This window comes from Schistocerca serialis, chromosome 5 (assembly GCF_023864345.2).
Source record: "Schistocerca serialis cubense isolate TAMUIC-IGC-003099 chromosome 5, iqSchSeri2.2, whole genome shotgun sequence".
Classification (NCBI taxonomy): domain Eukaryota; kingdom Metazoa; phylum Arthropoda; class Insecta; order Orthoptera; family Acrididae; genus Schistocerca; species Schistocerca serialis.
Window position 1 is genome coordinate 465716156 of NC_064642.1, and position 26282 is coordinate 465742437.

General features: G+C 43.9%; 1 protein-coding gene across 1 annotated transcript in view; it reads left to right on the forward strand.

Moving 5' to 3' along the window:
- The window catches only part of LOC126481997 (proton-coupled amino acid transporter-like protein pathetic), a 64149-nt gene that overhangs the window by 18277 nt on the left and 19590 nt on the right, over positions 1 to 26282 (forward strand). Inside the window, exon 3 of the mRNA XM_050105962.1 lies at positions 2802 to 3188. Within this exon, the coding sequence (XP_049961919.1) occupies positions 2802 to 3188 (387 nt within the window). The remainder of the gene's footprint in view (positions 1 to 2801; positions 3189 to 26282) is intronic.

A 26282-nucleotide genomic window follows, 5' to 3' on the forward strand; every position in this document is an offset into this window, starting at 1 on the left:
TAAGTAGTTCTAAGTTCTAGGGGACTGATGACTTTAGATGTTAAGTCCCATAGTGTTTAGAGCCATTTGAACCATTTTTTTTTTTTTACTTCTAATATCAATGCATGTGCATATGTGATCTCGTACAACTCTCTTCCTGAAACTTAGTTGCTGAGATCTTGAATACAGCTTTGGCAAGGTGCAGGGAAAAACAAATTTACACAATGGGATGACAAATACTCGGCCATGACATTCTACTCGTATTAATGGACGTACAATTCAGCTATGAATACTTGCCTCATTACATCAGCCTAACTAGTGCGGATGTCTCGTGTGCACCGCCTGGACTTTAATTGTGTAAGTTCTATTCCGTAAGTTTCTGAACTGCACGTATACTATACCTACATCTAATGCCGTGACTAGCCTGTGGCAGCTAGGGCACGTGCCCATTGCACCATTTTGGGATGGGCGAAAAAAAGAAAATGAGACAGGGTGAAAGAAAGAGGGGGGGGGGGGGGGCGTAGCAGTTGGAACAAGAAGAACGGAAGGGACTAGAGGGTGCTGAAATGGAAAGGGTGTGGAGATTAGGAATGACTGCGCTGAGCAAAAGTTCCGTTAAGACCTAGTTCTCCCTGGAATAGGGACGCTTATGTCTCATTTTCAGCTACTAGATAGAGCTTCTCTCGTGATGCTAAGTGGGCCAACGAAACGAAAGTGTAAATAGTATAATTTGCAAACATAATACCAGAAGTAAACAATACAATGATGACTACCTCACACAAATCGATAGATTAATAAACCAAAGATGTAAACATAGTACACCGTTGTCAAGCTGTCAAGAGAAGTTGTCAGTTTTAGAAACGAATTAAACATCTCAAAATAAGTGCTGGTGCAGATTAACTTATCAACATATAATAAATTTCGACAGCATCACTGACAACGGCGCGCTAAAGACTTTTAAAAATTGTAAAGTAAAAATTATAACGTAATTTATAACTAATGAAAACATACAAAAATTATGTATCAGCATCTACATCTACATTTATACTTTGCAAGCCACCCAACGGTGTGTGGCGGAGGGCACTTTACGTTCCACTGCCATTACCTCCCTTTCCTGTTCCAGTGCCCGCATCTCGTGGTCGTGCGGTAGCGTTGACGCTTCCCACACCCGGGTTCCCGGCTTCGATTCCCGGCGGGGTCAGGGATTTTCTCTGCCTCGTGATGGCTGGGTGTTGTGTGCTGTCCTTAGGTTAGTTAGGTTTAAGTAGTTCTAAGTTCTAGGGGACTTATGACCACAGCAGTTGAGTCCCATAGTGCTCAGAGCCATTTGAACCATTTGAACCTGTTCCAGTCGCGTATGGTTCGCGGGGAGAACGACTGCCTCGAATCTCTTTAATTTTACATTCGCGATCTCCTTAAGAGGTATAAGTAGGGGGAAGCAATATATTCGATACCTCATCCAGAAACGCACCCTCTTGAAACCTGGACAGCAAGGTACACCGCGATGCAGAGCGCCTCTCTTGCAGCGTGTGCCACTTGAGTTTGATAAACATCTCCGTAACGCTATCTCGCTTACCAAATAAGCCTGTGACGAAACGCGCCGCTCTTCTTTGGATCTTCTCCATCTCCTCTATCAACCCGACCTGGTATCGCAGAAGGAACATTCAACTTCTCGTAGACCTATTGCAGTACCTCGTTCAATCTCGGTGAGATGCTGATAACGGCAACTTTGTCGCCTTAAAGGCATTCTCGGCCAGCATCAACTCACCAGGTCCAATCTCTAAGCTAACAAACGCTCAGGGCCGTTACAGCGCTTATTTAAAGAAAATTTGATTGGCATACTCTTAGTGGCGCTACTAGCGCAAATCTTATGAGACCTGCACGAAACCTAAAGAGACATCATCTTTCAGATGTAGAAACACGCCTACAAACTTTCGTTTGTGTTACACAGCTCCTTGTTGGTGCCGCGATTTCTTTTTCGGTCAGTGTGTTTAGCTTGGGCTAGCATTATGATGGGTCACCATCCGGTCTGCTGAGCACTGTTACACTGTTCGCAAGCGGGGTGCACTCAGCCTTTGTGAGGCAAACTGGGACTTTCATGAGAGGTAGTGGCTCCGGTCTCGTAAACTGACGTACGGCCAGGAGAGCAGAGTGTTGACCACATGAACCTCCATGCCCGCATCCGGTGACGCCAGTGGGCCTTCATGGCCTGTTGACCTGTTCGGGTGGAGTTCAGCTTTAGTGTGAAATTACAGTGAAATGAACACCCTTAGCTGCTTACAGGCGTTGACATACGTCAACGGGGACAGATAAAAGTGTGTGCCCCGACCGGGACTCGAACCCGGGATCTCCTGCTTACATGGCAGACGCTCTATCCATCTGAGACACCGAGGACACAGAGGATAGCGCGACTGCAGGGATTTATATCTGGCACGCCTCCCGCGAAACCCACATCCTCAACGTATTGTCCCGCACTACACTCGTAGTGCCCCCGCCCATTATACTCATTACTCGCGGCGCGTTGCAGATTTCCGTAAGAGTTCGGGCACTGTTTGTTCATTCGCACAGATGAAGAAGATGGTCAAATGGCCGGTGAACCTTAACTATATATATACTAAGATGGTATCTGTTCTTTCGGGCATGTCCGAAAGAACAGATACCATCTTAGTATATATTCGGCTTTAGTGTATTTAGCTGCCGCGATTTGCGAGGATTTATGCACACACTTGAGTACTTCCGTAAAATTCATTGTGCCTACGTAACTCGATAGCAGTCGATTAACGTAATAGACAAGTACACGTCATTTTGACGTCCCTTCCTAGCAAGCTTCGAGTGAAACTGGTTTCCCCCCCTCCGATGCCGTCTCGCGCGCGCCACGTGGCTGCGACCTGCCGCAGCGGGTGAGGCCGCCCGTTCAGCCGGCCGCGGCCGCTCGATGGGACACGGCATCTGGCGAGACGGCGTCGGCCTACCCGGTTGCGCAACGCGCGCGGCTCGTGGGCGGCAGCGGCACACGAAGGCGCCGCCACCAGGCGGCCACTGGAACCGGACCCGCCGTCTGCGCGCCGCCGCGCGGTTCAAGGACGCGCCGCAGCCGCTGGCCGACCACACGCAAGGACGCAGACACTTGCCGCGGCCGACCGCGTGCTAAGCGCACCCTGCAAAAACTTAGTCGTCACCAGGAGACACCCTACCAGGCTTTCATAATGGTCTCAAGTCGTCGACGATGATGATGATGATGATGATGATGATAGTGATGTTTGGCTCGTTGGGCGCTCAACCGCGCTGTCATCAGCGCCCGTACACATTCCCAATCTGTACACAGTCCAATCTAACCACTTTCGTGAATGATGATGGAATAATGAGAACAACACAAACACCCACTCCCCGGGCAGAAATCGTCGACGAAGAGGGACCACGTATTTCTTCACGTGTATGCCATATTCTAGGACTACCAAATTGAGAGGATGTTGATTGCTGCGTTGCACCTGCTGTACCAAACCATTTCAGACATTTTCTTTGGGGCTATAATCGGGTCATTTAGGGGCCCATCTGAGCTGCAATAGAGCGTCTAAGAAGACACTAGGTAACGGAGGCTATTTAAATGATCGTTGTTGTTGTTGTGGTCTTCAGTCCTGAGACTGGTTTGATGCAGCTCTCCATGCTACCCTATCCTGTGCAAGCTTATTCATCTCCTAGTACTTACTGCAACCTACATCCTTCTGAATCTGCTTAATGTATTCATCTCTTGGTCTCCGTCTACGATTTTTACCCTCCACGCTGCCCTCCAATACTAAACTGATGATCCCTTGATGCCTCAGAACATGTCCGACCAACCGATCCCTTCTTCTAGTCAAGTTGTGCCACAAACTCCTCCCCAATTCTATTCAATACCTCCTCATTAGTTATGTGACCCAACCATCTAATCTTCAGCATTCTTCTGTAGCACCACATTTCGAAAGCTTGTATTCTCTTCTTGTCCAAACTATTTATCGTCCATGTTTCACTTCCATACATGGCTACACTCCATACAAATGCTTTCAGAAACGACTTCCTGACGCTTAAATCTATACTCGATGTTAACAAATTCCTCTTCTTCAGAAACGCTTTCCTTGCCATTGTCAGTCTACATTTTATATCCTCTCTACTTCGACCATCATCAGTTATTTTGCTCCCCAAATAGCAAAACTCCTTTACTACTTTGAGCCTCTCATTTCCTAATCTAATTCCCTCAGCATCACCCGACTTAATTCGACTACAATCCATTATCCTCGTTTTGCTTTTGTTGATGTTCATCTTATATCCTCCTTTCAAGATACTGTCCATTCCGTTCAACTGCTCTTCCAAGTCCTTTGATGTCTCTGATGATCACCATACCCTAAATGAGTGGACTCAATTCGCAGTACTGAAAACCATCACAGAACCACTTTCGGTGTTCACCCCGGTAGCTGCGGTATCAGGGCAGGGGATTTCTAAACGAAGGGGGCCGGATTCGACTCCGGACCAGATTCGACTCCGGGCCAAGTTGGAGATTTTCTCCGCTCGGGGACTGGGTGTTGTCCTTGTCTTCGTATCGTCATAAATGATATTACTATTGGGTGGCTGAATGGGCTCGGCCCGAAAGCCAAAAAAATAAGAAAAGAATCGACACCTTCGGCTTGAACGACACTCACCACACCCTGCGGGTAAACGCCCAATTGGGTCGTAGGTTCGTTTCACACCTCGCATCATTTGCGAAAGAGACAGAATCTTCGTACCACACTACACGCCTCCAGCCAGAATCTATCCAGTTTCCTTGTTGTTTGGCTCAAAAACGTGCGGATATTTGCCGCTGTGGACAACGCCCTTTCATGAGGTACCCAATTCCCAGTGTCCATTGCATGCAGTTCCCTCCGTAATGTTAGCTTGGAGACTGGATAAGAAAATCCCTGCATTCATTGAAGCAGCAGTTCATGTCAGGTCTGTAACCGATTCTCGTTGACAAGGCCTGAACTAGTCTCTTTCCTGCGGCCACTGCTGTTATGCTATGTTAAATAGCCGCGAATTATACACAGTTTGTTGAAGGCACTAAGACAGTCCTCTACGGACGGCCCAGCTTTATTCACGGACTCGTCATGAGCAAGTTCCGAACAAGACAACCCCTTCCTACCATTCTGTCACATATGCCCGTGGACATGTCTTGCTACACTAATTTCATACAACAGACTGCCACATATCTACCACTTACCTCAGTAGTGGAGTCACATTGTACTAGTGCAAAAGTCAGTAATAGTCAATCTGGTCCCTAATGTCTACTAGTAGACTGAAGGCGGTAGGCGTTTTAAAAAACATTTTATTACGTTTTCATAAAATTTTGATCTATAATGTTTCGTTGGTAACTATTTTTATATGCTTTAACTTGCTGTAACTCTGCTTTATAAACTTCATAAAGCGAAGTTAGTTCCCTACATTGTAAATTACCATTACTCTGGAACCAGCGGGTGATTAGAAAAATTTAGTAGCAACAGAGATATATAAGTGTACTGCAGGTAAAAATGGTTGGTTACTCCTGTGCTGAACAGGGAATGTGGCCTGTGTTTTGTACCGTGAATTTACGTTCTGCTGACTCGCTGTATCTCCAGTAAAACAGCTTGATTGAATGGCGTCGGGCAGTGGTACCGGCGAGCAGCCAGCCACGCTTGACAAGGTTCAAGGGGGGAAAAAGAAAGAAAAAAAAACCGGTGGCCTCGTGGCTGATCCGTACCACTCGACTCGCTGAAATGACAATTATAAAGTTAATTTTAATACAAGCAGAAAAAATAGCATCACCAAAGTCGCTTTTTATTCGACTGGGCGGCTTTTATACTCATATGATGATAATCCCCTTTGTGCTATAATAATCAAGTGATCTTTCCACATATACTAACACCAACCACGTTCGATAAATATGTCATGCATGTAAGAGTTTCAACGAATTACGCTCTCCACTTCTTACTTTGCGACGAAATTAGCTCATTCTGTACGTCGGTTTGTGACCTTGACGCTTGGCACACCACCGTACGGTGTTTGGCGGTAATAGTTGTTTCATTTCCATCGATTTCTGTCCACCATATCGTTAAGAACGATACCGCTGTATTTTCTTGATGTCGAAATGCTAGCAATTTTACTTCATAGAAAATTAATCAGGCTACCAAACGCACATTCATAGTCAGATTATATGACATCCAAGGCAGCTGAAAACATAAAAAGGTTTTGTTCAAAGGTTACATATTATAAGGGATGGTAACTCCCCATCTGCAGAAAAGGAAAGCTCGTACCTCCACTTTCTTTGCATAAGTACAGTGACAACACTGACAATTTAATTTTAACAGAAAGCTCACAAGAAAACATGATATCAATCTGCATACGCTAAGAGCTATCTCAATGGACAATAAAACATGGTTCTCACCGTAACGTTGACTCCATGTTTATACAGATGAATTGGTAAGTCAGAGAGCTGGAAATGCTAGTGTATGTGTAAATAGACTACTCTTTTCTTTTGCTTGTAAAAACAACTTAGATAGAAAAGCTGAGGCCATTAACTATTGAACCAACGAGTTTCAGAAAACAGTGATAATGAATGACTCAGAGTAAGCCATTGAAGCTATATCATCATAAAAGCAACAACAAAAATTGGCCAGTGCCAAAGTTACGTCTGGTGTAAACAATTAAAGGTAGGAACAGAAGTAATCTTAATTCATTTTTCTAAGGATCTCGCCGTGATGAGCTATACTCAAGAACAGGTCGGACGAGACTTTCATAACTGACCCTCCCACTACAGACGAATTTCACTTCCTTAGGATTCTTCTAATGAATCTCAGTGCTTTATCTGGCTTCCCCATAACTAGTTTTACCTGGTCTTCCAGACTTAAATTACTCCAGACATTCGTCACTGTACACCCAGCACTCGTGAATAATTTGTCACCGATAATTACGTTAAACAATATCCAGGTCTTTTTGCTTATTTATTCGCTGTAAATTACATTCGGTCATAATGAGGATGTTTTTCATGAATTGCTTAGTCCCATAAGGACTGACTGTTGATATGTCAAAATTCCTTTGATATCTCACTAGTGACTACCACTAAAATATTCAGTGAATGCCGAAGATTTCTTTTTTTCGTTTTTAATAACCATATCTGACAGCACGGTTTCCAGATTCAAAGTACCTGTAGTGAATATAAGTAGCTTGAAGGCTAATGCGGGCGTATTCCTTTGCGCATTTGTGTGGCACTTGTGACGGTGTCACTCTTCTGTATAGGAGGTACTAACTTATTGCGCAAGAGAATATCGCCGAAGGTCGCCGAGCGTATTATATTTCCTCTACTGCGCACGAAAATGTTACGTAACTAGGTAGATTCTTCATTCGTAGGAGTCGATTACGTTCCATCTACCTCCCAGTCAATGCCAACTCTAACAATCAGAAACGTTAGTGCAGATTGCCTGATCACTCGCATTCCCCTTCTTTCTGTTCTCTTTCTGTATTTCTATATGAGACATATATTGATGTACCTTGCATCCCCCTCCCTATTGCTTCAACGAAGGCGTTGGTTGTATGAATGCATACAGACACACTTCCTGCTTTAAGGCTACTTAAAATAATGTAAAAATCTAGAATGATTCTATCGGCTACTGGTAGGAGCCGAGGTACAGGGAGAATTGAAGCCGTGAGGGCGGATCGTTAGTCGTGCTTGGGTAGTTCAGTTGGTAGACCACTTGCCCGAGAAAGGCAAAGGTCCCTAGTTCGAATATCGGTCTGGTACACAATTTCAATCTCCAGGAAAATTCATATCAGCGCACACTCTGCTGCAGAATGAAAATTTCATTCTGGATTACACGTTACGTTTGATAACGTAGCAGTTAAAAATTTTCTATTTTCGCATTTACTTCCGACTCAGTCTACACTAGGATAAGTTATCCAGTTCTTAACATTAGTGGAAGCTCCTAATGTTGTCCTCTGATTATGACAAGGTATCGATGTAATGAGAATGGTTTAAAGAAAAGGTTGCAACTGCATTAACTATGAATTCCGAGAATCCAACGAACTATTCTGCTAGGGTTTAGTACAACTGCGTTTTGTAATGCCAGTAGGGTGAAGGTTGCAGGTTACATTCTGTAGTATTTCCGCAGTCCGTTTTGAGATAACATCCATGTCCAATATTACAATAGCGATGCTGTGTGTGTCCATACGGCCCTTACCTCATCTACCACATCCCTTTGCTTGGCAGTTTTCAAGTTGCAGATCGTGCGGTAGCGTTCTCGCTTCCCACGCCCGGGTTCCCGGGTTCGATTCCCGGCGGGGTCAGGGATTTTCTCTGCCGCGTGATGGCTGGGTGTTGTGTGCTGTCCTTAGGTTAGTTAGGTTTAAGTAGTTCTAAGTTCTAGGGGACTTATGACCACAGCAGTTGAGTCCCATAGTGCTCAGAGCCATTTGAACCAAGTTGCAGATGATTTATAAACTCTGAGTCTTGAGTCTATATGGAACATCACTTCCTCAGCTTTATGTCTGTAAATTGTGGGCTGCTTTTTGTTTGTAAATTATGAGTGCTGGGTAGAGTGATGTCTATGAGTAAAGTGATTTTCTCACCTTTATCGGTCATTATTGCATAAATTCCATTACAATGAACTGTTTCATCAGTTAATATGCTGCAGTTCCAGTAAATGTTCAGCTTTTCGTTTTATGTTACAGTTTTTCTGCTACAGAGGAGTCTTTCAGTGACTGATACCACTGTCCCAGTCTGTAGTAGATTATTTAATCAACTTCATTATCACTTTTCAAATATTCTGTGGATGCCCTGGTTTTAAATCCAGGCGTAATGTCCGATGTGATCTCCTTCTAATTCCCACGATCACTGCAGCTACCATCTAGTCCTTGCTCCTTCAGAATATATTTCCGGTGGCTCCTCATCTCAACGACATGGTGCATCGCTGTTAGAAAATCGCAAGTTACTGTTAGCAAACCGCACAAATCAACCCGTTTTCAGTACTTGCGCATCCACATGATCGCGGCTAAGGTAGTCTCCAAGTCTGCATGCAGTTCTTTTCTAATCCTTATTACCTTGGTATTAATTATTTCGATCTTAGACTTTGGGACTGTCTGGATTTGTGGTCTCTCAGTGTCGAGGGCATCGCTATATTACTGACGCCGCTTTGCGCCTTGTACTCTACAGCAACAAACGACAGAGCTCCGCAACCCAAAGTGGGGACAGCTAGTGCTTCCTTCTTTCCTTCCTACACTCCGTGCTGTGTGTGAAACGTCGCAGCTGCCAGCCTGGTTTCGGACGTAATATTTTTAGAGCATGTCAGGCGGACGACGTGAGTTTGAGATGAGAGATGAGACGGCTGTCGACGCTCTTTCATCTCGCAGACGCCCCAGCCGCGCATGCAGTCAAGTGGATGGCTATTATTCCATTGAAACAATTGCTAAACCGGTCATCTAACAGGAATAGCGACACCAAGCACTCAACGGGTGCTGTAAATCTCACTACAGCTACCGTTCAACGTACTCCATCACCACTAAGCAACCTGACAAGCGCAATAAAGAGTTCGCTGGCTCCTTCACTCGTGACATTGCAAAAACTGTGACGTGGTCAGGGCTGGAGATCACCAAATGAAGAGGGCAACCACAAAATATGGAGTCTAGAAACGTCACTGTCCCTTCCTTATTTCCGTATTACAGAATTTAATACGGATCTACACTTTTTGTAAAAGGAGAGGATTTTCGCTTCGATCCCTTTCATCTAGATTGCAATTAGAAGGCTAGGATAGCCACCAGTTCAAAAGTTAGCTTTACTAGGAATGTTCCTAGAGGAGATGAGCTACCCTTGCTCTCACTGGAACTGTAAATAAGCCGCCCGCACACCTGTGGGTGTCATTCTATCATCGGAATCATGTCGCAGCATCGAATATTTCACGCACAAAAAAGTATTCAAAGGCGAAAGTGAAAATACGTCCTAAAAGGACTCGGGGAACGACGGAGATTCGTATATCGACAAGTGGATATTAGCTTCAAAGTAAACAAACTGAGCTACCACATTCTGATGCTAACTGATTTAAAGCTAGTGGCTATAGTTGTTACGGATGCGATTTATGTAGTTTTTTCGTCATAATTTATTGGTAAAGTGCTTTCGTGTTTTTTGCCAAGCCATCGGTTCCGTTTTCCGCGCACAGTATTTCGGCGGTTTACCTGATCGCCATCCTCAAATAGTGTGTGCGGTGGTCTTATGTGTATTTGCTGCCTGCTTGAAGTAAAGGCCGCTATTACACATAAGACCATAGCTCTCGGCCTTATCAACGAACCACTTCATCACAGACCAGATGACTGTGTCAGTTAACACGTTGTTCGTCTTGGTCCTCCTGTAATGATCTCGATGTCAACGGGACGTTAAACACCAATCTTTTTCCTTTTTTCTCCGTTTTGGTCATCTTCACAAGCTGGACCACACTTGTGTAGTTACGGCAAATATATTGTGGTGCATACCTCACATCTATATATTATCAACCGCGATCAGTGACACCGCAGTGTCTCTGTAACACGGTGATGTAATCTAGTGAAGTAACGCTGCAATGGATGATTTTCCTACTCCTCTCATCTTTTCTCCAACTATTTATAACCGTTGTATTGTTCTCCTGTTAATGATGCACTACATACAGGACGGCAAACTTTAACAAAACAAATGTGATTCGTGCAAAACTGATTATTGGGAATGTGTCTTCCACTGAGGTGACGTAGCTCGTTGTCTTCACCAGCTGCATCTGTTGCTCCTCAGATGCCAAAAAAATCTTCGATGCTTACGACAGATCTGACCTAGATATATAAGCATGGACTATATTATTTTTGACACCTCAGTTACATTCCTGATACCTCAGCGGTCTCATTAGCACATGATGATGGTGATGTACGTCACCGAAATGTTGTGCTAACTAGACACTCTCATTCGGCTACACCTAGGTTTGAATATCAACGTCATGTAAATCACTCTTCTTCAACATGGTAGTGACTGAGGTTGCACACTTGTAAAACACTAGCCCTCTTCTCCGTAGATGCAGATTTCGGATCCAGATAGCCTGTCTATCTACCTTGGATCTATTTCTGCTTGTATCCCCATTTGCTCAGATAGTACTCCATCCATGACGTTTCATTGCAAACAGACGAAGGAAAGAAAAAGTCTCAATTTGTCTTTGAATTCCTATTGAGAAACGAGCATCATCATAGATTGCAATTTTAAAAGACCAGCAGATTTATGTCATATGGGGTGCGCTTGTACGAAAAATCGTGATGCATGCACCACATCTCTTTACCATCAAAAGCGGTCATTCAAATGGCAGAGTGTGCATATGCCTATGGAGTGCTTGTCCTCTTAGCACATCTCTGGCTACTGCGTTCGTGACTAAACTCGATTTAATTTTTTAACGATACGTTCGCTATTAGCACGCCCTTTTACAGTGCAACAGAACCGACAGGGCTCCCGTTCGCCCGCAGCAACAAATTCAAACGTTCAGTAAAAAAAATGGTTCAAATGGCTCTGAGCACTATGGGACTCAACTGCTGAGGTCATTAGTCCCCTAGAACTTAGAACTAGTTAAACCTAACTAATCTAAGGACATCACAAACATCCATGCCCGAGGCAGGATTCGAACCTGCGACCGTAGCGGTCTTGCGGTTCCAGACTGCAGCGCCTTTAACCGCACGGCCACTTCGGCCGGCCAAACGTTCAGTAGGTATATTCATTGTGTCACACTCGCCGTCACATTCTTCGGCGCAGTGTAGGGCCCACGCTTTCATTCAGCATTCCTCAGCAAGAGAACGGAATGACGCATGCGCAGATCGCTCGTGGAGGGGCGAGCGCTCACTGGCATGGGAGTTGAGGCAGAGCCGCCAGCGTAGGTCGGTGCCATTCGCTGGAACGCTTCCAGTTTCTCCAGGGCGCGGGGGACCGCCTGTTGGCCGTGTTCCATGCGCGTGGTCGTTGCCTCGTCAGCTGCGAGGCACGCGGAATCCAGCTGTCCAGGCGCGCCGACGGGGGACCCGGCCCGTACATGGAACCGCTGCCAAGCGAGGTCGGTTCCACCGTGCCACGGCGAGGACCGGTTTGTTGAGCTCTGTAGCCGGTATATTTCCGGCAGACAACAAACCTTTCTGGACTTTTCCCTCAAGCGTGTGAGCAACGGCCTTGCTACACGAGACACAGCCAGCCGCCGCTGTTAATTTCGTAACTACTAAAAAGACCTCTTCGATTGAGGAATGCTCTGTAAAGTTTTCCGAACGTTTCTAATGAACAACTTTTGAAACAGAAAAGCAAAAAAGAATGTTATTCGTACATCCAGTTGGACAAAACGAAGGGATCGGTCGACAGGATACGCCCTGAGGCATGAAGAAATCGCCAGTTTGGTAATTAACGGAAATGCGGTGGGTAAAGATTCTAGATGGAGATCGAGACTTGACTGGTGGGAAGGTTCAAATACTTTTAGCTTGCGATGGTTATGCAGAGATAAACAGGCTTGCACATGACAGAGTATCGTGGCGATGTGCATCAAACCAGTATTCCGACTTCAGATTACGTCATCTCTTCTTTACCTCCTCTCTCAAATGTTCTCTTGTACAAGAATTAGTACCGTAATAAAGTTTTTCATCGCCTGAAAAAATATAAAAGTACGTAAGTAATTTTTCGTCTGTTTACAGGTATACCTCGTGCTCGCTGAAACATCCGCACCACAGTACTTTAGCACACCACTAGGGGAGCCAAAAAATGGCGCGGCCTTCTCCATTTTGTCAGTTGGCGGCGCCATTTTGTTTTCGCCTAGGGGCGTGCTACGTTACTGTGATGCGGATATTTCAGTGCGAACCAGGACTGCAGTTGTGTACCTCTAAACAAAAAATTAATTACGCAATTTTATTTTTTCGAGTTGGTAATTAAAACTTTATGACTACGTCTCGTAGGACGCCTTGAAGAAGTATTCTTCCCTGTTTGGTTGTATTGTATTTTGCCATATGAAAAAGAAGTGTTCCTAGATGTGGCAATACGATGATTCCAATATTTCCTTTCCGATTGCTAATCGTTCAAGTTACAGATCTGTTTACAACAAAGTACTTGTTCAGTTTCATAACGATGTGATACATTATCTGCCATAATGTTGCTTCAAGATTTTTCAACCCAGATTTTCGAGTCGAATATCTTCAGGAAGCCAGGGGCAACATAAATTTGCACAGTATGATAGCTCTCCGTAACACGAACGCACAGTTCTGTGACTGCAGCGTCTCACTGAAGCTAAGCAGTTCAAAACAGCCCGCACAGCATACACAGACTAGACAATAAATTTACAATTGCTGTGAATACTTTCATTGCACATTGCTGAAGAATCACTTTTCAGCACGTTGTTCAATAAAATAGGATACACCCCAAGATTCACCCTTTGTCGACCATTTTTACGAGCATACCAGATCAGGTTTCATTTCTTACTGAAATACTTCAGTCAAGCTGTTACTTCTCTGGTTTCTTAATCCGTGATATGTTGAAGCTACTACATTTTGCAGTCTTCTTCTGCTCACAAAAGAACTTTCAGGAGGAGAATGTTTTCGTTGCTATGCTAGCGCCAGTTACTTCTTGCGTACGTATATAGCTGGTTGCATTGCAGAAGCAAAATATGTCACATGTAGTCTTGTATTTTCGTTACATGCAGTATTTCTGACAATACGTGTGTACAAATAATTAATTCAAAACAAAAATAAAAAATATCTGTGCGCCAGAGACCGGAAATCGGAGCTTTATCGTTCCACAGGCAACGCACTATTCCAATACGCTTCACAATCGCTGCTAATACGCCTCTATTACTCTTCTGGATTCGAAGGTCTGGGTTCGAATCCCGCACCGGCTAACAGTTTTAGTGTGTCAGGCAAATACGCTGTCGCTTACAGTCCACTGCAGAGTGAAAGTTCCGTTCTGTAAACCACCCATGGTTAACGTCCTTCATTAAAATGTTCCAGTTATGAAAACTAACCCTCAGAAATCGTTGTCAACGCCCTTTTCTATGTACAGTACGAAAAAGTAAGTTTTAACAAAAAAAGTAAAAAAAAAAAAATGGGAGATCACATGTGTCTCCGTTACGAAATGTTATCTTAAAAATCAGCAGTGGAAGATACTTCAACACTGAATTGTAACAATGCGTACGTGGCAAAAATACCGAACACTCAACCATGCGAGTGTTCGCTTCGCCACCCCGTCTCTCTTTTGCTCCGCTCAGCTCCAAGGCCGTTTCTTGAATGCTAGAGAAAGACTTCCGCCACTCCACCTCCCAGAGGAGTCAACGGCTCGGAAAAAATTTTATCGGCGAAGCGTCCCCGTTTTTCTGACCTCCTTCTGGCTGCGCGTGCATTTTACACAACACTTCTGCCCTCTTGTTCAACATAGCCGCTCCCATGTGTGTCTAACTTACTACAAGAACTACGCATGTTATGTCTTAAAATAGCATTTTCTATGCAGAATAAAAATCGTTTGACATAGGCGTTGAATTTCATGGAAATAACTAACTGTTCTTCGGACTCGTCGGCGGTTTAACGTAGAGTAACTGAAATGAATCTGTTGGCATTCGATTTGGCATCACTGTCTCCACTGGTACTAGAAGATATTTTCTGTGACAGAGCGAGGCTAACACAAGGCTGCGTGTGAGTGCTGAGGCAATTCCACTAAGTATCTATCCAATTTAAGCTGTCCAGATTCACTTGTGATGAACTGGACGACAACTGTATGAGAAGTGGGTGATCCAGCCACGGATTTATCGCTTGCAATAAGATTTATGTTACTGTAACTCATCTGAAAGGCAAACAGTTCCAACATATCTTCCATCTTTGCTTAGACTGTTGCGACCGGGAAAAGAGGGTTCTGACTGGTATCCAATTGGCTCCATCTTTCAGTCACATTCATTTAGGACATAGCAAACCACCAACGTCAAGTACTGTACATATAATAGGGACCTAATTTAAAAACAAAAAATAGCTATTCCTTTTTGGCGTTCGTTTTTAATAAAGTCTATCCACTACAGTCGTTAATTCCGATAGACGACAGTAAGCCAATTGCACAACTGAAGTAGAAGTCTGTAGGAGTAACTACTTGGCTGAAAATCTGCGCTCGTGGTGAGAAAGACAAAACTGAGGAGGAGATAATATGATAATTCGAATCGCTACAAGTATAGTGTGCACAAGATATAGAAATATTTTTCTTTCTTCCCCCGGAGATCGAACCCACATTATGCAATATAATTTGGTTTGTTTTCAGTCAAACACGTGGTGTCACTGCAATGGCGTCATCAGTTAGTATACCGTTTATCCTGAAATTAATGTTAATGTTGTTTCGCACTGTCTCTCTTTTTAGTTGGCACACTAATAGCTCTACCCAATAATTACATAAATTGCACAATAAAAAACAATGTAACCACTAACGATTCTGCAACAGTGGCAAAATGTGTATGGCTGAAGAGAAGCGAATTTGTGTTCTAGATGAGAAGGACCCAGTCTCCAAAATTATTTAGGTGCAAACGCGGGAGGAACAGTAAAAAGCTTAGAGTTACAACTACTCAAGATCATTGTTCAATAAGACGAGCCGAATATTCTCGGTCTGTTTCACAAAGCGGAAACGCCATGTGTCTAGGGAAAGTGTCTAACAAAGGGCGACGTCCGGAGGAAACACCTGCTGTTCTTTTCCTTGTTGCCTTTGCTGTTCTGTTTTACTTTATTTGAAGACGAATAAAGAGTTATCATGTAGAAGTGGTACATAGTAACTGAAGACTTTTCGTGCAGTGTAAGTCTCTGTAGCAGAGATCCCACAATTATCATAGATTTGGACCCTGAGCGTAACAGCACATGTAGTATGACAGTATGTCGCATTATTGTACGCCTCCATTCCGCTGATACTCAAGAACAAAGCGAGAAGGGTCATAGAGAAGGCAGCATACTATCATTTAGGAAGAGTGGTTTCCGTCAACCACGTTACACAATTTCTGCGATGGTTCATTCACCGAGGTCACGGCCTGTTACTTCGTTAATCGTTTTTCAATTGATCTCCGCCTCGATCTCTGTTAACTTCGAGAATGACTAAACGATGAATTCTAGGAGCTCTGTAGTAACCAAAATGTCAGTATCGGTTGCATAGTAGAACTTATTTAAAATATACAGTTTATTATACAGAACTGGTATCGGCCCTCATGCTCATGTTTAGAGGCACAATACAAAAGACAAATAATAATTTAATACGGTACATAGTTATGTACCTAATTAACTTGGTCAACAGTTCTGTGCAGTTTCTTGATGGAGAATGCGTACACGGATTAAGGTTGTTTTAATACATACTGTTCCTACTGGAACATTTTTGGCATTCCTGTCTAAGACAAGATATACATAAAATTATTAAAAGAGTCATAAACACAAGCATTACAACAGCAAAATAATGTGTAGTACAACTATGGTTGACCAGACAGCACGTAGCCTGGTCCAGTGTATAGCATATTGCAGTTACGACTTTTTTTTTACGTTTTGTTCCTTTATTAAAACAACCATATATGTACATAAGCACAAAAACAAAATATTGAAGTGCTGGAACTGATTCAACACGAATTGTATCCTACAATACACTGAAGAACACATTTCAATATAGTGCCATTTGTAAGCTTACAAAATAGAACATAAATAGTAAACTGACAATAGCCTCTTCAGTCCAGACAGAGACATAGAACCGAAACGCAAGCATATATATAATTGATTGTCTTAACTGATTCATAACCGTCCAAACTCAAAGTTATTTGGAGCATACAAACGGATAACAAGAGATGCACAGGATCTTAAATTAATGAAAACGTCATAATGAAGTTAATAACACCATTGAGAAGTCGGGAGTAGTCCTAGGAACTGGTATAACCCCTTATTCGTTGTGTATTTTGTTCGCTACGTAGTCTTGCCTGTGATTTGTGTCCTTACCGGCCTCGAGAATTACCCTACGCCTTATTTTTAAAATATTATATCTAACATGTTAGCAAACATCTTCCTGAAATTTGGGTAACGCTTCATCTTCCAGCATGCTGTTCTCATGTAAGCCTCGAAACTAATGAGATTATCTTCTCTATTGTGGATGATGATATACGTCAAAAACTGTCCTAACAGCCACATCACGGTGTTGTTCTTTGTAGCGGAAAAATGTTTCGTGTCCGGCCAGAGCAGGATGTCGGTGCATTGGCTGGCTGGGCTGCTGCGAGTAATCAGGCCCAGCCTCTGCTGCACCCATTTCCAGTTAATGAGATGACCGCCACAAGTGAAGCGATGGCGTAGGGTGTCGACCAGACCACAGCGGACGCATTTATCACTGTCACTGAAACCGATTCTATGCAACCTTTCATTAGTGGGTATAACATCGTTTACCACTTTATACCATGTGGATGCCACCTCAGCAGTGTGGACAGTTAAACTGATGTTGTCCCAAACTGCCTTCCAATGAACACTCGGGTATTGAAGTTCAATGGGATTCCGGACTATTGGAGGTGTCCATCTTTTTAATAACAGGTGCGTCGTCGGTAAATCCTGTGTCAAATAATGTCCATCAATATAGCTTACTTCAAGAAAAAACTGCTTGACATGTCGTAGTTTGTAATGTATTTTACCTACATCAATGGGTGGATGCATATCGGTGGATTTTAAGGTTCGGAAGAGCCAACTGGTTACTATGAGAGGTTCCTTGTCCAACAAATGGGTGATTCGTTTAATATATAACGCAGTACACTTTCGGTTAATGTCATGCATGTTGAGTCCGCCGGCCTGTCTCGATCAGCTGTGCAGTATCGTTACATTACAGGGTGCCTACAATTTATCTTTACAACTTTTTACTTTAACACCTTGAAAACTATGCTAGATATGAAGAAATGATTTTCATATTTGTGATAGCTCATAAAGTTTTGTTTCCTCATTCATTTACATCAGTGCGAGCACCATTAGTGACACGGATAATGTCTAGTCGGAATGCCATTCGTCTCCATGTGCTACTCAAGATCTCAACGGTGACATATTCAAATGCATTGCGAATGTGTGTCTTCAAGTACTATAGGTTCCTAACCTTGATTGTTTCACCAGGTCCCTTACAAAACTCCACAGGAAAAAGTTTAATCGTGTGTGGTCAGGAAATCGTGGCGACCATCGAATTGGACCATCTCGTCGAGTCCACCTTTCCAGAAATATTTTACCAGGTTCTCAGGTTCAATTTGGCGTCAAAATTGTGTCGTCTGGAGGGTAAAAAAAATGCGTTGTCACTTGTTGAAAGTCCTTTGTTAATATTTCGTATAGTTTTAAGGTTATTAAAGTCTTGAATTGTAAGGATAATTTACGGACACCTCGTATCTTCGCGTGAACATGAACGTACCAATACAATCAAAACCTTCTCGTAGAGATGGGAATGAGTCACTTTCTACATTAAACACGCATTAACAGTGAGTGCCCCATGAATTCCAGGTTTTCCCCCTTGCTCGCTTTCGCAACCACAGTTCAAAACTAGTCCTGTTTGCAACTGACGAACCGAAAATAACATGTGACTGTGTTTCGATCTGTCTTTTACTCGCTCTCCAACTGTGCACGGAGTGGAAGTGACATGGCAACAGTGTCTCCCAACTGCCCTTGACCTTCCCCGTACTGTCCTGGCATTCACTGGTCTGAAAGATACCCTGAGGCACTAAAGAGTGACGAAAAATACTACTTCACTAGAGTAATGTCAGGTTTACGTATTTTGTACGTGTAACTCTGCTCAAGACGAGCTGCTTTACGCCCAATAACTTTATAATTTTTCTGTCTAGTCCTCTGTATTTACGAGTATTCAACTCTTAAACGCGAGGAGCAATACTGCTTCGACAAAGAGACTGATCAACAGTACACGTGCTCCCCCAGATTGTTCGTTCTTGTATGTAGTGCTGGTTCTGGAAATAGGTGGTGTCCGTTAGAGACTAGGTCAGTGTGAGAAAGAGATAAGAATAAATCCAGTTGTAGTTAGAAGGCACCAAGTAAACGCTGAAGCGGATGTAATCACAGACGACGAACATTGGCAACGCCATTAATTTATCAGTTACAAGGCGAGCAGTGTCAAAGTGAAGCACGTACGTCTGTCTGGTCGCGCATTGGCCCGTTAGCCGTACAGAGCGCTGGGATCAGCACCTCCCGTGAGATGAGTGTCTCCAGCGCCTCTAAATATAGCGCCCTATTACGCCAAGTCTGGCCACCGTCGCCAAAGTGGAAGATTGCGGGCCAGCCGTTGTGTGGAAGAGGCGCGCTGGCGAATGCAGAGCTCGCGCGCGGCCTTCTTTGTGGTCGCCGGAAGCAACGACAATGCGATAGCCAATGTAAACGGCCACGTGCCGCCACCAGACTGCCACGGGGCGGCCGTCTCGTGACCTCGACTCTGAAGCGAAGCATGCTAGAGCCATGCGACAGTGAACCCTGCTCGAGCCACTTTCTCATCTCTCCAATTCATTCTTTATTTCTTAACATCGGTTGCCGCCCCCGCTTTTTAAGAACATACACTGTACACAGTACGACTACGGAAGTTCTGTCGAAATGAAGAGCGTTAACGAGCACTTGCATGGGGTGGACAAAAACACGTAAAAATGGAAAAACCATCCCAATACGGAGTAGGAAAACCTTTGGCATTCAAAACACTTCCAGTCATTTTGGAATGGATAAAAATAGTTCCTGTGCAGTTTCAAAGGAACGCGTCATTTCATCCACTTGCTCACATAACCAGCCCAGTACGATGTGAGCTGTGTGAAGAGGGGTTGTGTCACCTTGAAACACAGCACTGCCATGGGGAACAAACATTGTACCATGGGATGGACCTGATCAGCGGAGCCGGCCGGTGTGGCCGTACGGTTCTAGGCGCTTCAGTCTGGAACCGCGTGACCGCTACGGTCGCAGGTTCAAATCCTGCCCCGGGCATGGATGTATGTGATGTCCTTAGGTTCGTTAGGTTTGAGTAGTTCTAAGTTCTAGGGGACTGATGAACACAGATGTTAAGTCCCATAGTACTCAGAGCCATTTGAACTATTTTTTTGATCAGCCGGAATGGTCACACAATGCTTGGCGGTAATGGGTCCTCGCAGAGTACGCATGGGGCCAGCGGACTATCACAATATGCCTTCCCAAATCATCACTGAACCCCCACCTTTTTCACTCTTAGGACGTAAACTCGGACAGAAGTTAGAAACAGTGTGCAACAAGACTCATCTGCCGAAATGACTTTCTTCCATTGCTCTAAAGTCCAGATTTTATGGCTTCGCTACCATGTTTTCTTGTTACGGGATTTGCATCACTGATGGGTGCTTTTGAAATGCCACCTTTCCCTGTAATTCACTGCTTGTGGAACTCCCTTCCTGTTGTATTGGTGCTGCCATGGTTGAATTCTGCAATGAATTTTGTAGCTGTTGTCCTCCTATGTTCCGTAGCAATCCTCTTCAATGACAGTCCGTTACAATCACTCAACACACACTTCCTCGTCTGTGTTGTGACTTAGCGGATGACGTTTTTCCACTTTCCTTATATGCGGAATAAATCTTCGAAATGGTGCCTCTTGAAACACCGAACATCTCTGTTTCCTTCGTTACGGAAGCACCCATCATATGAGCACGAACAATTTATTCATGTTCTAATTCACTTAGCTCTGTTCTAATACAGTCGCATCTACACAGAACACTGGTCTGACCCCGAGTGACACTTGCAACGTATTCAGAACACTGCATACTTACCGTTCGCGGTAAAATACAACAATGTCACCTGGAAAATAGCCTCCGTTAGTCAAGAAATAACGTATTGGAATGGTTGACGTGAATGTCTTAAAGCTGAACCTTTATATTACTTTTCGGCATTGTTGCTACTCATATTTAAGCATTTATCGTATCTCTTAACAAGAGATTGCAGCTAGCCTGCCACAATGTCTTGCTGTTATTTGTCGGATGCAAACCGTTGGGATTTGGGAGCCATGCTACTTTGTCATGAGCTTCTGCAGGTGGATGTCTCCTGGAACCAGTTGGACGACGAGGCGGATGTTCAGACACGTCCCATTTGAATGACACTACAATTCCGGTGTTTGCCGAGCTGTTTTTGACCAACAGTCAACTTTTGATATCAATATGAGAATTTTTGTTTCAACTCTTAAAACAAACACCATCATTAACTTACAACACCTTCGTTCAGTACATTCCATTTGTAAAGAACAGAACATCCGTGACACATGTCAACAATTACTACCGGTTTTCCTGGCTGCTGCGGAAGATGGGCGAGCAAACTAACGTAAATGTCAACAGTTTGGACATTTTTTGTCACTAGTATCAGTATTACCGAAAGGATTCGACATTTGGCAGGTGTTCAGTCGCGATGGCCACTGTAGACGAATTATTAGCAATGTGTGTTTTTCGCTTCCACGACTCTAAGAACACTGACTCGCCCTCGTACATAGTTTGTAAACCGCAGAAGTCATCTCTAGTATCCCGTTACACACCCTTTCCCTGGAATGACGCAGACTTCGATTTTTACGGTGACGGCGATAGGATTGACGTCGCTATCTGGCAGGTGATACCGCTAAGGCCGTAATCACGGGCTGTCAATCAGGACGCCAAAACGAAGCAATCTCCAACTAATTTGCCTACATTTTACCCATGAGACATCGTGTTTCGTGTCTTGTAGCGATACAGCTTCAACCACTGATTAATAACACAAAACAATCCGTGGTAGATTTTTGTGAAGTGGAAGGTAAATGCCACGAGCGCCTCCAAAAGTGATTTCGCTTGTTAGATGCATAATATATCACAGTTTACGAAGGATTTTTGTGATGATCTACAACATTATTTCTCATACAGCTGATGTGGTTGAATAAGTTCTTTATCACATAATTAATTCGTAACAACAACTAAAAAACAGGCTGTGTGCTCTCTATTTTTTCACTAAACTGAACATTACTTGAATTTAATACCAAGTAATATCATATAGTAATACGAGTTCCTAACTGCATTAGATTTATACCGCGTGATTATTCAGTTTAACTGTATCTTCGGTTTTATTGGTAACAACATTTTCTTTTTTTAATGAGTGACAAAAGTAGACTACTAACAGAAAACGAAATAAGACTTTCATAAAACTGTCCCGTAAAAAAAATTTATCTAGAATTATTTAAAAACTTCAACAGAGGTTTTTGTAGCAGCAAGTTTTAGCAGTGTCAGTTTAGGCGTACTTCCAGAGTTACGTAAGACTATCTAGAGAACCACGTAATTACGAATTGTACATGAAGGACTACCCACCCTCTGCCTGTAGGATCTCTTTACCTCCTCTAACAACTGATTACTTAGACGCCGTTAGCATACCTGCGCTTCAACAAAAGGGCAGTAAAAGAATGTTTTAAACAACATACAGCGCATTGATCGATGCGTAAATCCTGAAATGATAGGGAGTAGGGTATGTTACAGGACGATCAGATCCACATATTGAGCTTATATTGAGACAGGTAAGTCAAAGGCGAAATTGGCTAGATGGCTTCTGAAGTATGATCCATGATAGCAGTGTAACAATAATGGCTGCAGAATGAGATTTTCACTCTGTAGCGGAGTGTGCGCTGATATGAAACTTCCTGGCAGATTAAAACTGCGTGCCCGACCGAGACTCGAACTCGGGACCTTTGCCTTTCGCGGGCAAGTGCTCTACCAACCGAGCTACCGAAGTACGACTCACGCCCGGTTTGGAAGGTAGGAGACGAGGTACTGGCAGAAGTAAAGCTGTGAGTACCGGGCGTGAGTCGTGATTCGGTAGCTCAGTTGGTAGAGCACTTGCCCGCGAGAGGCAAAGGTCCCGAGTTCGAGTCTCGGTCGGGCACACAGTTTTAATCTGCCAGGAAGTTTCAATAATGGCTGCAGCTACAGGACGGCCATATGCTTGCCATGTCTATATCCGACCAGATTTATCCACAAGGAATTATAAAAACAAATATTTCACGATAAAAGGTCCAGCTACCACTTTCATTAAGCAGTTAAAAATTGTTAACAACTAACCCAAAGTTACGCTCCACACTGTGCGAGTCAACGCACCCGAGAGCGACGGCGCTAGCATGACGTAGCTGGTAGCAATCAGAGCAGCGGGAGCTAAAAATAAAAAAGCGATCGCGACCTCGCTGTCACCCTCCCCCCCCCCCCCCTCCCCCCCTCACCAGGCAGGTGACAAGGGAGCGCAGCTCGCGATCCGCAATTGGCCGTCCTTGGTGGGTACTTGAGCCACTTGAAGCCGTCGCGGGGGATGTTGACCATTACCGCAATGGGCCACATCCACGCGATCCCTGCCTGACGCCGTGGTCAACCTTCGGGACTCGTTTGCAGCTTCGTGGGAAGAGCCGCGCCGCATTGCACAAGTCTATCACGCACTCATCTCATCAAAGCGTCCCGTAACATACGCTGTCATAACAGCTGGATAAGTGCCGTGTATCCGAGAAGTTCTTGTACCACTAGGTCAAACCAGTATATTCTGCCAGTTGCTTATAGAGTGAAAGTACTCGCAGAGGCCCAATTTGGGCTGTAATTATTGTATGGCAGCGAAACTTGGTAGATATTTTAATGCGTTAATGCAGATCCGACTTACGCTGGGAAAACATTAGTCCCAATTACAATGTTTCTATTGACCTGGAAAGAAAAGGTCAAACAAGTGAGAAAGGCATGATGTTGATTTTATTATTAACCGGCGCTTGCATAGTTAGCTCAATACGAGCACCAAAGACGTTTACTAGATGTACAGCGCCAGATTTGCACCTGGTGGCTAAAATTAGAACTAAGTTTTTTCCTGCGTAAATCGGTCTCGCATTGACACACAAGCACATCTACCAAGTTTGGCTCCCACACGATAATTACAGCTCACTCTGGACCTCCGCGAGGAGTTGCACTTCAATTATAACTACCCAGCATAATGAAGTAATGAAAACCATGCACTATATCCCGTGATTCTGTATGTACACTACCATGCTTTCCACAGAGATCCATGTTCTTTTCGACGTCTTGTGGATGATGTTATGAGTTTCGATTCGAAAGGTTTCCACAACACTTTTGCTCAGTTCTTCACAAGTCTTGCCAACGGTGAGCCACGTGGCACTTGATTATTCTCCATAATGAGTCGGCCGGCGTGGTGAGGTCAAGGCTCCGTGGTGGTCGTTTCACTGGCGATGGAGATGCTACTGAACCACGCCAGATCCAGTAGTCTGGAAATTGTTCATCACGAAGCTCACGGAACTAAATAGCAAAGTGTGTTGGAGCTCCATCCCGCTGTAGACACACATCATTATTGATTTCCATGTCTTCGAGCTGAAGTAATAAACTACGTTGGCGACTTGTCTAAATACAAATTTCTGTTCAAGTGTCCTTAAAAAAAAATGGTCCGAACAGGCATTGTGTTGACATGGGGCGTTTTGTTTTCCGACTCTTGCACATAATAGGGATTTTCCTTAGATCAGAAAACCACACCCCTCCCAATCAAACAGTGATACATCCCAAATTCATCAGAAAATAACACTCTTGAGCGAGACTCGACATTTCGAAATTTGCAACCAAAGTTCGGCCCTCACTGCCTTCCATTTTTAAATTTTTATCTAACGTAATCGTGCCTTGCTGGCCGCGATACTTGAAGTTCTGCTGCTCTTTTGTGAGTGGATTTCATAGGAAACTACTCAATAGATTGAACGAAGGCGGCAAGTCGGGAGAGTGACTTCTAGAACATCCTGTAGATTGTAACAGGAGTTAACAGCGACATGGGAAAAGAAACTTCACTTCATCAGTAATTTTTGAGAACATTTATCGTGGAGAAACAGTGGACTGCAGTAACACAGATACACCAAAATCGCCGGAATTTGACAAGAACAAACCCGCTTTCATAGCCAAGCCATGCGCTGCCTCGAATCATGGTGTTGGAACAAATGTTCATTTCCGCTACTTAGCCAGCAAGTTGAGGAGAGATGGTATCTTGTGCAGTTCCTGATCATCAGACTGCCCATTAAAATCCCGACGTTATTTTCACATACACCAAAAAGCTACACTTACCGGGACATAACACTCGTACTGTCTGAAGGCAGAAAGCCACCATGCGTGGCAAGGTTTCCGATTTGGAGGCTAAACTTGCCTCGGGGTCTGCCAGACAATAATGTGATACGACAGGAATCTTCATAGCTTTTTAAATGTCGTAATAAGTACTAACACAGACAAATTCTGTTCACTAAACTCGAAAGAGAATTTCCTGGACATTCATTCCAAGAGTTGTTGTACAGAGGCAGAAATGAACATATCTTTCCTGTATCTGTGACTAAGCTTTCTGCACGCAAAAGCTCTTACAAGGCTCGAAAGACTACTACAGTCATACAAACCTCTACTGATGTTAAGCCGGCCGAAGTGGCCGTGCGGTTAAAGGCGCTGCAGTCTGCGCCGCAAGACCGCTACGGTCGCAGGTTCGAATCCTGCCTCGGGCATGGATGTTTGTTATGTCCTTAGGTTAGTTAGGTTTAACTACTTCTAAGTTCTAGGGGACTAATGACCTCAGCAGTTGAGTCCCATAGTGCTCAGAGCCATTTTTTTTTCTACTGATGTTATGTATACACAAGGATATATGCACCCGCTACTTGTTCCCTCAAAACCTCTGCGAAGCTAAACACTGTGAGTAAAGTTCAGCTGTAATGCTTAGCAAGTCAGTGCGAATAATGATGGCAACAAAGTGAAAACTAGCAAACACTGTCACGAAATACGTGGCAGTGGCTCTTTACTGAGAAGCTGTTTATTTTTTGTCGGGCTTAATATCTCGTCGACAGCAACATCGCTGCAGATGGATCACTGGCTGAAGTGAAGAATCACATGCGGAAATCACTAAAACATTAAGTTACCAAGTTGGTGTATTTATTCCGATCCTTTCGAGCATGAGTCAACTGGCTTAACCAAGTGTTTCAAGTATAGCAATATACTGGCACATTTAGATCCAACCGACAGATATTAAAGAGAAGTAGACAGTACAGATAAATAACTGCTCGGAATTATCCAATGCCTCATTAAAAAAAAAAAAAAAATTGTTGGCCAGTCTGCAGACGTTTACCGTAACCTAGAGCGATCCATTGTCTAACGAATGTCTTTTCTAGTGCTCGAACGCCCAGATTACGAAATTGTGATAAGTAAATGGTTTGCGCCTTGAACCCTTCCAACTTAAACAACACCGCTCTCATGTCGTCCAGCTGTCTTACCAAACGCGGTAGTGGGCAAGGGAGATTG